The sequence below is a fragment of the Puma concolor genome, chromosome A1, assembly GCF_028749965.1.
Source record: "Puma concolor isolate L17-30 chromosome A1, mPumCon1.1.hap2, whole genome shotgun sequence".
In the NCBI taxonomy this organism is placed as follows: domain Eukaryota; kingdom Metazoa; phylum Chordata; class Mammalia; order Carnivora; family Felidae; genus Puma; species Puma concolor.
Window position 1 is genome coordinate 232077697 of NC_141667.1, and position 14304 is coordinate 232092000.

At 48.0% G+C, this 14304-nt stretch overlaps 2 protein-coding genes and 1 long non-coding RNA gene across 7 annotated transcripts in view; 1 reads left to right on the top strand and 2 right to left on the bottom strand.

The window, feature by feature from the left end:
* The window catches only part of HSPH1 (heat shock protein family H (Hsp110) member 1), a 24816-nt gene extending 23750 nt beyond the window's left edge, over positions 1-1066 (top strand). Inside the window, exon 18 of the mRNA XM_025924712.2 lies at positions 165-1066. Coding sequence (XP_025780497.1) covers positions 165-371 — 207 coding nt within the window. The 3' untranslated portion in view covers positions 372-1066. The remainder of the gene's footprint in view (positions 1-164) is intronic.
* LOC147584844 (uncharacterized) overlaps positions 1-8686 on the bottom strand; it is a 17322-nt gene extending 8636 nt beyond the window's left edge. Inside the window, exons 1-5 of one of the 5 annotated variants that reach the window (XR_015253829.1) lie at positions 7727-8686; positions 7111-7216; positions 4954-5038; positions 2597-2655; positions 1287-1379 (exon numbers count right to left, since the gene is read on the bottom strand). This is a non-coding gene — a long non-coding RNA (uncharacterized LOC147584844). Of the gene's footprint in view, positions 1-1286; positions 1380-2596; positions 2656-4953; positions 5988-7110; positions 7285-7726 lie in introns of those variants that run through there. The other 4 variants (XR_015253826.1, XR_015253830.1, XR_015253825.1 and 1 more) reach the window with 4 other exon arrangements.
* A 5136-nt stretch (positions 8687-13822) lies between these two features.
* LOC112860850 (cilia- and flagella-associated protein 337-like) overlaps positions 13823-14304 on the bottom strand; it is a 115830-nt gene continuing 115348 nt past the window's right edge. The window contains 1 exon segment of the mRNA XM_086717638.1: positions 13823-14030. Within this exon segment, the coding sequence (XP_086573764.1) occupies positions 13823-14030 (208 nt within the window).

A 14304-nucleotide genomic window follows, 5' to 3' on the forward strand; every position in this document is an offset into this window, starting at 1 on the left:
TCAAGCTATAGTTTTGGGCAAGTGTAACGAGAAAATGAATTCCTTGAGCTGTATATAATTGGAGTTGGTAGAAATGTACCCGTTCACGTGTGTTATGAAAGTAATTGAAAATGAGTGGATGGATCTGAGTTACCCTGATGACCAGTTTTGTTTTCCTTGCTTAGGAGTTGAATAACACCTGTGAACCCGTCGTAACACAACCCAAACCAAAGATCGAGTCACCCAAACTGGAAAGAACTCCAAATGGCCCAAATACTGATAAAAAGGAAGAAGATTTAGAAGGCACAGAAAATCTGGGTGCCGAGCCTCCACGTCAGAACGGGGAGTGTTACCCTCACGAGAAGAGGCCCGTTAACATGGACTTGGACTAGAGCACACTACGTCGGCTTCGTCCTTCAGTCAGTAGATGTTTCTGCCACAGTATGTGACTCTACATAACATACTGAGACTATTTATATTTTCTTTTTTAAGGATGTTTAGAAATTTTGTGTATTATATGGAAAGAGAAAAAAGCTTCAGTCTGTAGTCTTTATGATCCTAAAAGGGAAAATTGCCTTGGTAACTCTCAGATTCCTGTGGAATTGTGAATTCATACTAAGCTTCTGTGCAGTATTCCCATTTGCATCACTGAGGATGAATTTGACTTTTGTCTTTTGGAGAAAATAAACTGTACTGCTTGTTCAAGAGGGCTGTGATTAAAATCTTGAAGCATTTGTTCCTGCCAAGGTAGTTTTCTTGCATTTTGCTCTCCATTTCAGCACGTGTGTGGGTGTGGATGTTTATAAACAAGACTAAGTCTGATTTCATAAGGGCTTTCTAATATTAATTCTGTCCAATAGAATATGACTTTTTGCTTTGATATTAAAAAAATCCAATGAGTAAAGCAAAAGTTAGTGAAATGTGTTAGCAGCATGCAGAACAAAAACTTTCAACTCTATCTCTTGTTATACAGCACATTGTCATGTGAAGGCGTAAATTGGAAGAAATGTGGATTCTGTTTGTCACTGATATTGTGAAGCTTTTATGAGCTTTAAAATAAAGTTCATCTCATGGTGTCATTTCTAAACGGTTTTGTCACTAACTTACATGGGACTGAGGGAGAGGAAAAGCATGTAAACTGTAGCAGAAATGAAGTTCTTTCGTATGAAAAATCCCAATTTTCCCTTTTCTGATACCCCTTACATATGCTTTCTCCCGATAGAAAAGTAGCATATGTTTATTATATTAAACATGGTCTTTAATATAAAGTTGAATGTAACTCCCAACACCCAGAAGAAAACATTAACCTGTTGCGTATCTTTCAAGCCTTTTCCTCCTGATGACGGTGTGTGTGGGGACGGGTATACGTGTTCCACTGTTGTGTAGGATGTTTTCTAAAACTGACCAAGGAGAGAAATACAGTTAGGTGTTGTAACTTTACTGCTCTACCGAGTTCCAATGTGAAGACATACATAAAACTACTTTAACCAGTCCCAGTGCCGGTGGAGCGCGGTTTGTCTGGGTCTTTTAATCTAATTAATCCCGCGGTGAATCCTCTATCTGCGTATTTTCTAAGGACAAGAAGTGTCGGGGGTGGGGTGGGGAAGACATGCTCATTTAGGATAGATGACAACCATGCTATACCCACTAAGGGCAGCAGTTTTATGCTCTTTTAATGAGGACCAATTTTCCCTCACCAAGGGGCGGAATTCATCTTTTATGTGCTGCCAGTCTGTTACAATAATCTATTTAGCTACTGTGTGTCAGGCTTTTCAGAGTTTAGTCCTTAAAACAGCCCCGGCACTCCAGCTACCCCAATCTTAAATCCCACACTCAACAGTCATTCTGCACTAAGTAACTTGTCTTTGTTACGTGTGGCTTGTACTTCCGACATTATGAATTTGTTTGCCTACGTGTGTTTCATAAAGGTTTTATTCGTTCTTATTTGTAGTGTTTATTGAGTTTCCATGTTACTATTGAGGATCTTAACCATTTGCCAACATTCAAACATTTTCCCACTTTGCAATTTCTTTTAACTTTGTTTTTCCATGTAGAGTTGACCTCGTGGTTTTTCTGTTCTCTTAATGCACACTAATACATACCCATTGTACAGTTCCCCATTGACAGGTGAAGGTAGGTTAGTGTTCTGTGTACAATTGGGAAGCTCATAAAAGATGAAAGATTTTAAAATACAAGAATGGGAAAACTTTTTTCTTCCATCCCCAAATAGTACCTGATGACAGAGGAACTATCAGCCTGTCCTAAATCAGTATTAAAGATGGGAAGTTGTCTGTAGTATCACTTTTCTGTAAAGATGAAGTCGTTTTTTGTTTTTTGTTTTTTAATGGCTCAACTAGCTATAGTTTGCAGACCTCAAGATTGCATTTTTGGATGTTGGAAAACAACATTGTCAATGTTGACTACTTCATAATACATGTTAATATTCTAATACATATCATAATATCACACAATTGTGATTTATGTAGCAATCACTTAGAATCCTCAAGGCATGGAGTAGTTTGGATAAATGCTCTATTTAACAAAACATGGAATTTTATATTTAATTTTAACTTAAATGGTCACTTTCTGACAATTATTCCTAAAAATATCCACTCACTGGAGAACATGGGCAGTAACCTGACATTGGCTGTGGCAACTTCTTACTATATATGTATCCTGAGGCAAGAGAAACAAAGGCAAAAATAAACTATTGGGACTTTATCAAGATAAAAAGCTGCACAACAAAGGAAACAAAAGGCAAGCTACAGAATGGGAGAATATATTTGCTAATGACGTATCTGATAAAGGGTCAGTGTCCAAAATACCTAAAGGACTTACCAAACTCAACACCCCCGCCCCCCCAAAAAGTAATCAGTTAAAAAATGGTCAGGAGACATGAATAGGCATTTTCCCAAAGAAGACCTACAGATGGCCAACAGACACATGAAAAGACGTTCAACATCACTCATCATCAGGGAAACCTAAATCAAAACCACAATGAGATACCACCTCACACCAGTCAGAGTATCTAAAATTAACACAGGTAACAGATGTCGGTGAGGATGTGGAGAAAGAGGAACCCTTTTGCATTGCTGGTGGGAATGCAAACTGGTGCAGCCACTCCGGAAAACCGTATGGAGGATCCTCAAAAACTTAAAAATAGAACTACCCCATGATCCAGCAATTGCACTATAAATATTTATCCAAAGGACACAAAAATACTGATTCAAAGAGATACATGAACCTCAGTGTTTATAGCAGCATTATCAACAGTATCCAAATTATGGAGAACCCAAATGTCCAGCAAGTGATGGATAAAGATGGGAGATATATATCTCACATGTGTATGTATATATGTAATAAATTTCACATTACACCTCCCATACATACATACATACAATGAAATCTAAGCCATCAAAAAGAATGAAATCTTGCCATTTGCAATGATGTGTATAGAGCTATAGAGTATTATGCTAAGCAAAATAAGTCAGAGAAAGACAAACATGATTACACTCACATGTGGGATTTAAGAAACAAAACAGATGAACATGTGAAAAAGAGAAGCAAACTAGGAAACAGACTCTTTACCTATAGAGAATAAACTAGAGAGTTACTGGCAGGGAGGTGGGCCTGGGATGGGTTAAATGGGTAATGGGTTAAGGAGGGCACTAGTAATGATATACTGGGTATTGTATGTAACTGATGAATCGCTATATTGTACACCTAAAACCAACATTACACTATGTGTTAACCAACTGGGATTTAAATAAAAACTTGGAAAAAATGTCTACCCTTGTAGACCCCTGGAGTCTAGTTCATCATGAACATTGGTGAAGTCTGAGCAATGATTAGCTTTCTTGGGTCAAATCCCCAATGTTTACATTTTATTGTCCTTGATTCCCCATCAAAAAAATGTAATATGCCTCGTTTCAAAAGCCTTTCAAGAGTTACTTTCAGAAAGTCCAAAAAATAAACTTTGGTTGTTGCCAATGACTCACTTTTATCAGCGGCATTTGTATGTGTGTGTGTGTGTGTATATATATATATATATATATATATATATATTTTTTTTTTTTTTACATTACCACTTCCATCCAGACTTCTATCCAGACTATGGTATTTGCTGTGCAGGAATACGTCACTCTCTCTATGTAATCCACACAAAACAACCCTGTCATGCTTTTCTGGGGAGATGGAGTCTTCTAATGATATTTGGAGAGAGAGATTCAGTTTCCCAAAGTACTATGTACTGTGGGCGTGGTTACGCCCCTCCAGTGGGCAGGGTGAGGAGAAAGTTTCCCCCGTGCCATTCCAGCTAGCGGTGGCAAATGTGCTATGGTTTTTCTCTCCGTGGCCTAGCTTCGCTAGCATTGGGTACTTCCTAAAAGACAACCAGTCGAAATCGGTTATTTTTGAGTCTGTATTTGCATGTGTTTTGTAAATAATATGAGCATGTGTGACATATTTGAAAGCTTCAGAATAATTAGCTCTTCCAGTCTCTGGCGGTTTCATTTTCTCAGAACTGTAGTACAGCATGGGTCCCTTAACGATTCTTAATCTACTTAAGGCGGGTGGCACTGTGTTATGGGGACCGCCTGGCACCTCATACAGTGTTCAACAGCATCCCTCATCTCTACCCACTAGGTGCCACTAGGTGCTCCTGTTGTGACAACCAGAGAGGACCCCTGCCCTTTGAGAGCCTCTCTAGGGAAAGCGACGGCCTTCCAAATCGCACACAAAGAGAAGGGGGGATATTGGCACTTACCTGCCTCCCGAGTGCCTCAGCCCTCTGCGAGGTGCTCCTACTCGGGCTTCACAGTCCTCTGAGGGTATGTTTCCCATTTTACCAGTGGGGAAATGGGGTGAAGGACAGTCCGACCAAGTTGAGAGGTTCATCAGAACTTAGATCTGACTGACTCCAAAGGCAGTGTTCTCCCTATGGCAGCAGAGGGATAAAAGTTAGCATGTACTCACCCAGGGGTAAAAGTTGGTCAGCGCGGTGAAAATACACTTTTATCATCATTGCAAACGCTCCGTGAGAGGCCTCCGAATCTGTTCTCTGCAATCATCCATTGAATGCAACCGTATTAAGATGTGTTATTTTCTCACCAGGCTGTAGAGAGCTTTCTAAGCCCATGCTTCTTTGACACACCAAAGCTTTTCACCACCAAATACAGTCTCTTAGTCCAGTGTTTGCAACCCCGGTTGCGACCGAGACAGAAACCGAGAGGCAGAGAGAGAAAGGAAGAGAAGAGAGAGAAAGATTAAGCAAGATATCAGTGTATAAAAAGAATCAAGATGAGGACTGGTTCTGTTAGACCATTACAAGTGTTCATTAAAACAACAAGACAATTTAACAAAAACCGAAAAACGAGCTTGCCTCTCCATTAAACGCTGACCCAGAAACAGTGATTTGCAACGCAGGCTACAAGTTAAAAGATGCCAGAAGTTTTTAAAACAAAAAACAAAAAAAAACAAAAACCAAAAAACGAAAACACCCACAGAGATTCTGATTGGGATGGGGCCTGGGCATCAGGATTTGCAAGGCTTCCCAGGGGAGTGTAACCTGCAAACTCAAGAACCATTGAGCTATTGACTATACACAGGATGTATGTGATAGCTGATATTTCAGCCAAGGTATCTGAAGTTCCGTTTTCCGAGCAGTGACGCTATATTCTATAAACTGATATATGCCCATCCATCTACATTTTTCTATACTTAGCCTTTTCTCCTTGGCTATGGATGTTCAATTCTCCCTAAAGCTACCCAACTTCCTCACTCCTCCTCTCCTGTCGCTTCCCCCTAGGGGGACTTGGGGATTGATGTGATACGGTTACCGGCACCTTTCCGTAGGTCTGTGTGTATCGTTTTAATGGTTTCTGTTTTCCTCACTTAAGGCTTGAGGCATATGGAGAATGAGCCCCCGTGCAGCCCACTGAATGAATGGTAGCAGTTATTTACTCTGGTCCTCGTAGGGGCTCCTCCCCTGCATCACCACCACCCCTCACCCCAACATCCTCTGCACACATACTGCAGCCCAGAGATTTCCAACAAATGTGCTCCCTTTTTAATGCTTTCGTCTTTTATTATTAAAAACAAAACAAATAAAGTGGAGAGAATCAGGAAACAACCCCCTACATCCCCCGTACTGGCTCCAGCTCAGTTGGGGATAGCACTGGGTGACAAATTAAGTGCTTCCATAGCTTTTAAGTCAAACATACTGGGGGTTCCATTCCGGCTCCACATTTTACAATCAGCATGGCTTTGACATTGACCTCCCCCAGCCAATTTCCTCCATAAGCTCGGTTTCTCCCTCTACAAAGTGGTCGTCCTTGAGGACGAAAGGAGTTGGTCTACACGACGACGTGTTTGGGGATCTTGGCACAGAGCAGGTATGCGGTGAAGGCTGGCCGCACCAAGAGTAGGGAGGGGCTTCCTCTTTGCTAGGTTTCTTTTCCAACACCAGCATATACTGTTTACTCCTACCTGCTATCACTGCACACACGCGTGCACACACACACACACACACACACACACACACACGATATTTTTTAATTTCTTCCCTTTCATGTTTTCTCTGAAAATCGTGGCTTTTGAAATAGACATGGGCAGTCAACACATGCCTGTCTTCCTGCTCGGTGAACCAACCAGCCGCTGTGGGGTGAGTGGAAATTCAGTCTATTTATCATCGCTGGGTGCCCAGGGCTACCTCTTTGCTAACACTTCCAGGTTTGGGAATGTTCTAGAAGCCAGATGGCGCCAAAAAAAGGCTCTGAGGGACCATGACTTTATAATCCATAGGCCAAGGACACTATTTGCCCAGGGCCAGAGAAGGGGTGATTGTCAAAATTAGTGAATCGTCCTGTTTACTGGCACCAAAAACCTCCGAGAGAGTTGCCTTAATACTATCCCTTTCCCACAAAACGACAAATACCAGAGTAGATTTTTTTTTAACGCCCCTCCCTTTTTATTTAGAAAAATTGGCAGAACAGTGCCGTGAACCCTTGACCAGTCACAGCGACAGTCACCTCTCCCGCCCATCCCTTCTCCGTCACCCCTCATCCTCCCACCCCTCAAGTCCACTGTCGCGCCCAAGGAACCCCTCCTCCGCACAACAGCCCGACCAGGTACCTCGGTCCCCCAAACGTCCTTTGCGGCTGTTGTTTGGATCCAGCGTCCGATCGAGGATGACGCGCCTCATCACTTCATCTGGTTGTCATAAGCAGCCCGACCCTCTCTAAACGATGTTAAGTGCTGTTTGAGGATTCTGGACATTCTATAGCAACGCTATACATAAATGTTTTGCCTAAAGGAGAGCTTTCTCGAGGAATTTAGAAGGTGATTCTTTATTAGTCAAAGAATTCTCATGAGGTACTTGCATTCGCTGGTCCCAAGTGTGTCTTAGTAACAGCTACCTAATCTTGCGACGAGGGTCATAACATTCCTCCATGAGTAGGTAATTCGCATGCGAGGGTAAACGGCCCTACTGCTCCACGGCCACGAAGATAAAACCCAGAAGAGCAGGGGGGCGCGCAGAGCCGCGCCTCCCCGTGTCCAGGAGTGGGGGTGGGCACCCTCTCCGTGAGGAGTTTGGTGGGGACCGAACCGTGCCCACAAGGGAGCACTGACGTTCAAGCCAGGGGCGGAGTGGAGGGGGGAGCGCTGCTCGGGGCAGGGGCTGCTGCTCCGGAAGGAATGGAAGGATGTGTGGCACCCCCGGCCCCGCGGGGGGGCTGCCGGCTCCCACCTCCTCCCTGGGCTCTCCCCGCACCTCCGAGCGGATGCGTCACCCTGACGCGGCAGGGAGGGCCGTGGCCAGGGGGCTTCTTCAGCGCCTGGCGGGCCGGGGCCTGTGGGGTCCACCTGGCAGCGACGGTCCCCCGGTTGCCACACAGTGAGGCCGGCCCGGGGTGCCGACAGGGAAGCAGGCCGTGCTGGGAATCGTCACAAACGACCTGAGCGATTCACGGATCCCCTTCTGCGGACTTGGCCCTTGCGCTTTGCCCCCGGAAGGAGCACCTCCCCTGAGATCTCTGCGCGCTCACGGGGCCACTTCAGCGCCTCTGGGCCCTCGTGTGCCGTGCGCTCCCGACGAACGACGAACGGCAGGGACGGGGACAGGCCGACTCCCAGGTCTCTGACTTCCGTGTCAGAGTGAAAAAGGGTGCCATGCCTCAAAATGGAGCCCACAGGAGGAGGCCGGGCTAGAGGGGGGCGTGAGGAGAGCGGAGGGGGGCGTGAGGAGAGCTGAGGGGGGTTTGGGGGGACCTGAGGGGGGCGTGAGGAGAGCTGAGGGATGTGAGGAGAGCCGAGGGGGGCGTGAGGAGAGCTGAGGGACCTGAGGAGAGCTGAGGGGGATGTGAGGAGAGCTGAGGGATATGAGGAGAGCTGAGGGATGTGAGGAGAGCTGAGGGGGGTGTGAGGAGAGCTGAGGGGGGTGTGAGGAGAGCCGAGGGGGGCGTGAGGAGAGCTGAGGGACTTGAGGAGAGCTGAGGGGGTGTGGGGGGACCTGAGGGGGGCGTGAGGAGAGCTGAGGGGGACGAAAGGAGAGCTGTGGGATGTGAGGAGAGCTGAGGGGGGTGTGGGGGGAACTGAGGGGGGCACGAGAGGACCTGAGGGGGGCGTGAGGAGAGCTGAGGGACCTGAGGAGAAGAGCCTCAGACTCCTCTCCTCGGTTGCCCAAACTGGCTATGACATCCTGACCTCTCTTTTTAATGTTTATTTATTCTTAGAGAGAGAGAGAGAGACAGAGCATGAGCCAGGGAGGGGCAGAGAGCGAGGGAGACACAGAATCCGAAGCAGGCTCCAGGCTCTGAGCTGTCAGCACAGAGCCGGATGCGGGGCTCAAACTCCCGGACCTTGAGATCATGACCTGAGCCAAAGTCGGCCATTTAACCGACTGAGCCACCCAGGCACCCCTGACCTCTCCTTTGAAAAGCAAGTGAAGATTTATTAGCTTATGTAAGAAATGAGGAGCCCTGTCAGGAACATGATCTGTGTGGGCTTCAGCTTGGGGTTGTTCTCAGTGGCCCAACAGACCCCTTTGTAGGCTCGTTTCCGGGGGCTGGTGGCAGCCCCCGCCCCGCACGTGCCCTCCCCCTGACACTATGAAACGAAGCAAAGCCAGGACTGGCCACGTGTGGATTTCCACTTCCAACCCTGTTATTCCGAAGAGGTCTTTGTGTCACACAGCTTTACAGTTTCTGTGAGGAATGGGGTTTGAAATCCACTCTTGGCTAAAACTCTGGATAGCACGTGAAAGGGAAAAGAGTCAATGCTCGGCTGCAGTTGAGATTCAGGAAGGTCCCAAGTAGGAAACAGGTGGAGGCAATGGGGCAAGGACCGGGAGACACCAGATGGACAGAAGGGAGCACCCAGGATGCTCGGGATTCGTGCTGGTTTTCATGCTCGTGGCTGAAACAGGTGCTTCTGATTTCCAGGGCCTGTGTCCTCAGTGGGACAAAAGATACGTGTATTAAGGCTGACATGGGTCGAACAAGGAGAAACCCAACTTCCTTTGATCCACAGGACGCTCACCGCTGGACCTCTGCCTGCAGGCTCTCCGTGGGATGCATACAGTCACTAGAGGTAATTTAGGGTTCCAGTTTACTGCTCACTTTCCTAAGTTTACGTGTGGGAGAATGTTCTGCAAACGCAATGTCCGTCGTTTCCTTACATTTGCTACAACCGCTCTGCTCTCAGAAATCACTAGTGAACTTGCTGGGGCTAAGTCGAGTGATCTTTCGGGCCTCCTCTCTGCTGGTGGCTCTGTGGCACTCAGTGTCCCCCATCTGTTGCTCCCCTCTCACTGGCCCGGAAGCCAGCAGTCTGAAATCAGGCTGGGGGTGGGCGCCCCCTCCCTCCGAGGGCTCTGGGTGGGGGGGAAGATCCCTCCTTTCCTCTCCCAGCTTCTGGTGACTCCAGGGGTCCATTGGCTTGCGGCCGCATCTCTCTCCCTTTTTCACATCGTCTTTCCCACGTGTCCCTTGATCTCTTGTACCTCTCTTCAAGGACACTTGTGATGGCATTTCGGGCCCACCCGAATAATCTGGGGTCATCTCCTCCTCTCATGATACCGAGTTTAATCACATCTGCAAAGACCCACTTCCCAATAAGGTCACATCCACAGGCTCTGGGGATTAGAACTTGCTAGCTATGGGTGGCCATCATTCAGCCCACTACCGTGCCCCACGGTGGATGAGAAAAAATATTGCCTATGTCTTTCTTGCAATACTTTCCTGTCTGTGTTACACCAGAGAGAAATCTCCCAGATGAAACGTGCCTGCTTTGTTGTTGTGTAGGAATATGAAGCCGGTAATTAAAATTTGTAAGCCTTTCGAAATACCTCCGATGGTCATAAGGATGTCCACAAATGACATCTTTCTTCGTGAGAGTCACCACAACAGGAGGCAGAAATGAAAGGGGAGACTGGAAAGTGTGTTTCGGGATGGGAGGTACGGGAAGGCGTGATACGTTGAGCCAGACAAATTATTTCAGACTAGCATCTAAACTATAGAATATTCTCTTTGGGATCCTGGAACTGACGGGAAGGGGAGGGCAGGCCCAGGTTGAATCTGAGCAGAAAGGGCAAGAGGTGGTTTGAGGGATGGAGGGTAGAGGCTGGCCTCAGGGAGGGACCTGGGAGTAGTCAGGATTCAGGTAGGACAGAGTGGCTTCCAGGGTTTGGAGGAATATTCCTGTCCCCGGCCTGAATCTCACGGGCATCTGGCCAAGTATCTAGGAGCTATAGCTGGCCTCCCCTGAGTGAGCGCCTGGAGTGGAGAAAAGACCCCGGTTCCTCTTTGATGGTCCCCTACCTTCTCCCAGAGCATCCTGAGAAGACAGACAGATTGTGCTCGCAGGCTCAGCCAAGCGGTGCTACGCTGAGTTGTCCCAAACAGAGGAGAGAAGACAGTGCCACTATTCGAATACCGCTGCTTAGAGACTGGGGTCCGGACTGGGCTTCACACTCACGGTGGGTCCCTCAGTCCAGAGTCCTCAGCTCCCTGAAACCTGGTGGTAAGACTTGGGCAGGAGAAGGGAAGACTGCTCAGGCTCTGAGCCTGTCATAATCCCAGCTCTGCTTCCTGGAAGAGTCCGTCTGAAGGACCACCAGTCGTCTTGGCTAAAATCAGTCGTCTTGGCTAAACCCAGTCGTCTCGGCTAAAACCAGTCGTCTCGGCTAGCAATAAAATGGCCCTTGTTTCCATCTTCCTTTATTCCCTGTTGTGGGTCTCCCTCTGGGATCTCACCAGAAGGGGGGATTACTGGCGGGCCGAAGTTGGATCCCCCGGGGCTCCTGCTCGGATGCCAGGCGTCATCAACATCTCGGATCGTATCGAGTCTCATCCTTCCCACCAGCTGCCCACCCCACCTGCTGGTCCACGATGCCTCACGCTGTCCTTTACTTACAAAGGGAAGAGGACAGATGTAGGAATCTAGAGACATCATCGGTCCCAGACCTGGCTCTTGCCACCTTCTTGCTTATTATCCTGAGCAAGTCGCCTCTCTGTTATGGACTGAGTGTTGGTAACACTCCCACATCCATAGGCTGAAGCCCTGGCTGCCCTGTGGGGGTGGTGGGAGGTGCTGCCTTTTGGAGGTGATCGGCTTGATGTGGGGTCAGAGGTAAACAAATCTGCTTAACGATCATGAATCCAGCATTTCCCAAACTTACGTCCGCAAGGACCGGTGGGTAATGGCTGGCTTATCTCCGCTCCCGTTGTGACCGCCAGTGGACAGGTGAGAAAGCAGGATTCTGGCTGCAGAGGTAGGAAGAGTGGGAAGGGGGGAAAGAAGAACCGGGTCAGAAAAAAAAGGCAGATGTTTTCCACTGCTTTGCCCCATTTTCTCCCAACAAGTCCAGACCCACTGGAAGTTGCACCTGGAGGTATCTGGAACCCCGCTTGACATGATTTATAAGATAGGGTTTTGTTTTGAACGCCGCTGACTTCATATAATGGCATTATTTCCTCAAGGGATTAGTTAATGGAGGGAACACTGCCCTCAGCAAAACAGCATTAATGCAGAGCTCTCAATTTAAAATAGTACCAAGTAGGCAGGCTAGAACCCTGAGGATTAAACTCGAAATGTTATGGTCCAAAAATAAAGGATTAAAAATGAGTACTTCATTAAAATGGGGAGAGATCCAGTGTTTGAAGGTTTACATAAAGCAGGATGGGGAAAGGGGTCCGGCCAAGGTGGGTTGGTTGCTCAGGAGGCTCAAAGATTCCAACACGGAAGGGCAAAATCCGGGGGTGGGGGTGCACACAGCTCCCCCTGCCCTTTGTAGCAGGTGAAGATATTCAGGCTTAAGGGATAAGTAGTAATATACTCTGGCCCATCCGCAAGCTGATGATAAAACTGAGAGTGGGTCCTCTCTGTGCCTCTGGAGCCTGGGTTCAGTAGGAAGGAGAAAACTCGGGATTTAAATCCATGTCAGGAAGAAGGGAAGGAAGGAGGGAAGGAGAGAGGGAAGGTGGGGGAAAGGCAGGCAGATAGGCATAGTTTGCTAGTCTGAGGCAGTGGGAATCAATTGTCTAGCTTTCGGAGACACGGAGAGGATTGTTTGTCTACTCAGCACCCTCCTCTTCTCCAGGGAACAGTCCTTGGCATCACTGTGGCTCTACGAGACCAGCCATTTTGAAAGGAACCAGGCTGCGGCCCTCACTCGGTCTGAGCCAAGGTAAGTGCTGACTCAAGATATGTCAGCAAGTCCCTTTGCTAGGGATGTGAGACTTTGAACCCCAAGAGAACCTGACGTCAGTCTCCCTGTGGGGTTCAGGCTACAAATTAAACCCAGAGACTGTTGTGGCCATGTTTCCTGCACCGTGGACAGAACTGGTCTGCAGAGAGAGAGAGACAGACAGAGAGAGAACAGACAATATCACAGGGACAAGGATGGGACATTAGCCCTGATGGGGTTTTTAAGTTCTTGGTCATAATGTTTCCCATGGTTCTACAAACCAACAAATTTCTCATTTTGCCTAAGCTTGGATTGCCTAACGGGGAGCCAGGAGCCAGGAGGGATGCACAGTCCCTAGGCTGCTTCAAGGTTAAATGATGCCCATGAAGAGATCAGCATAGCAAGTGCTCTGTAACTGGTAGTGGCATCATTATTCTTTCTCTACCGCTGTTGGGATCTCTGAGGGGGCTGAGAGCTTTCAAATGGCTGCTTTAGAGCCACGCTTGGAAAGGACCCGGCAATTGGCCTTCTGATATTATTCCTGAAACTTGCTTTTCTCTACCCTGAGGAGTCTGCGTTGTTGGTTAGAACTTGTGGCCTCTGAATTTTCTTGCGCCATTTACTTAACTGATAACCATCAGCCGGTCATTTAAACTCCCAGAACCTCACTTTCCTTGTTGGTGAAATGGGATAATCCATAGGGGTGTTATTAGGAATAAAGGAGATAATACGTCCGAAGTCTTAACCGAGGCTTGCCTGGCACAAAACAGACTTTCAAAATTGTTAGTTATTTTTTTTTTTACCAACAGCGTCCCTTTCCTCTCCATGGTCCCACCCCACCTGGGGGCAGGAGGTGTCGGGGACACCTGGGTCGTGACGGAGCTGCAGCCCATCGGCTCTGTGCTGTCTGCACTCAGTGAAATCGAGGCTTCCGAGGAAGAAAAACCTCGAATCTGACCCGTGGGCTTCACTTCAAGCTCTAATTGTTTTGGGAGGAAGCCCACATTGGCAGACATCATTTCTTGTTTTGTTCTTCTTGGGCCCCGTCGGGCAAAGCTTACTCTGAGTCAGTCAACTGGATTAACTGGGGAAGAAGAATTTGCCAAAAAAAGAGCACTCTGGTCTCTTCAGAGCCCAGACACGGAAACTGCCATGTGATCAGTGCTCCTTCTGGGCGGCTTCGCTTCCTTCTTTTTCCTGTGCGGGACAATTTAAATTCAACAAATCCGAGCCGATAATAGGCAAGTCTGGCTTCTCCCCGACAGCCGACATGCAGGCGACCTGGTGGCACCCGAGGGTCTGGTAGATGCCGGGCCACCCCAGCTCAGGCGTTCTCCGGGAAGGCTGGTTCCGCTCCAGCGGCAGCGTGCAGGAGAAGGACCAGATGAGCGTGCGGATTCCTCAGGCACCTGCTGCCTCCCGCTTAACCGGAAGCCCCCGCTTCGGCACGGTGGTCCCTCCCATCACGGCACCGCTTCCATTAGCAAAAACGTGCGCGTGCTCTACCCTTCGATTTGACCCTCTATCACCAGCTCTACTCCCTCCTGCTGAATCTGAAACACCTTGGAAAGCCTTCTACTTCCGCCCCTCAAAATCCTTCCTTCCGTGGTCAAGTCCTTGCCACGGTCACCTCCCCCCAG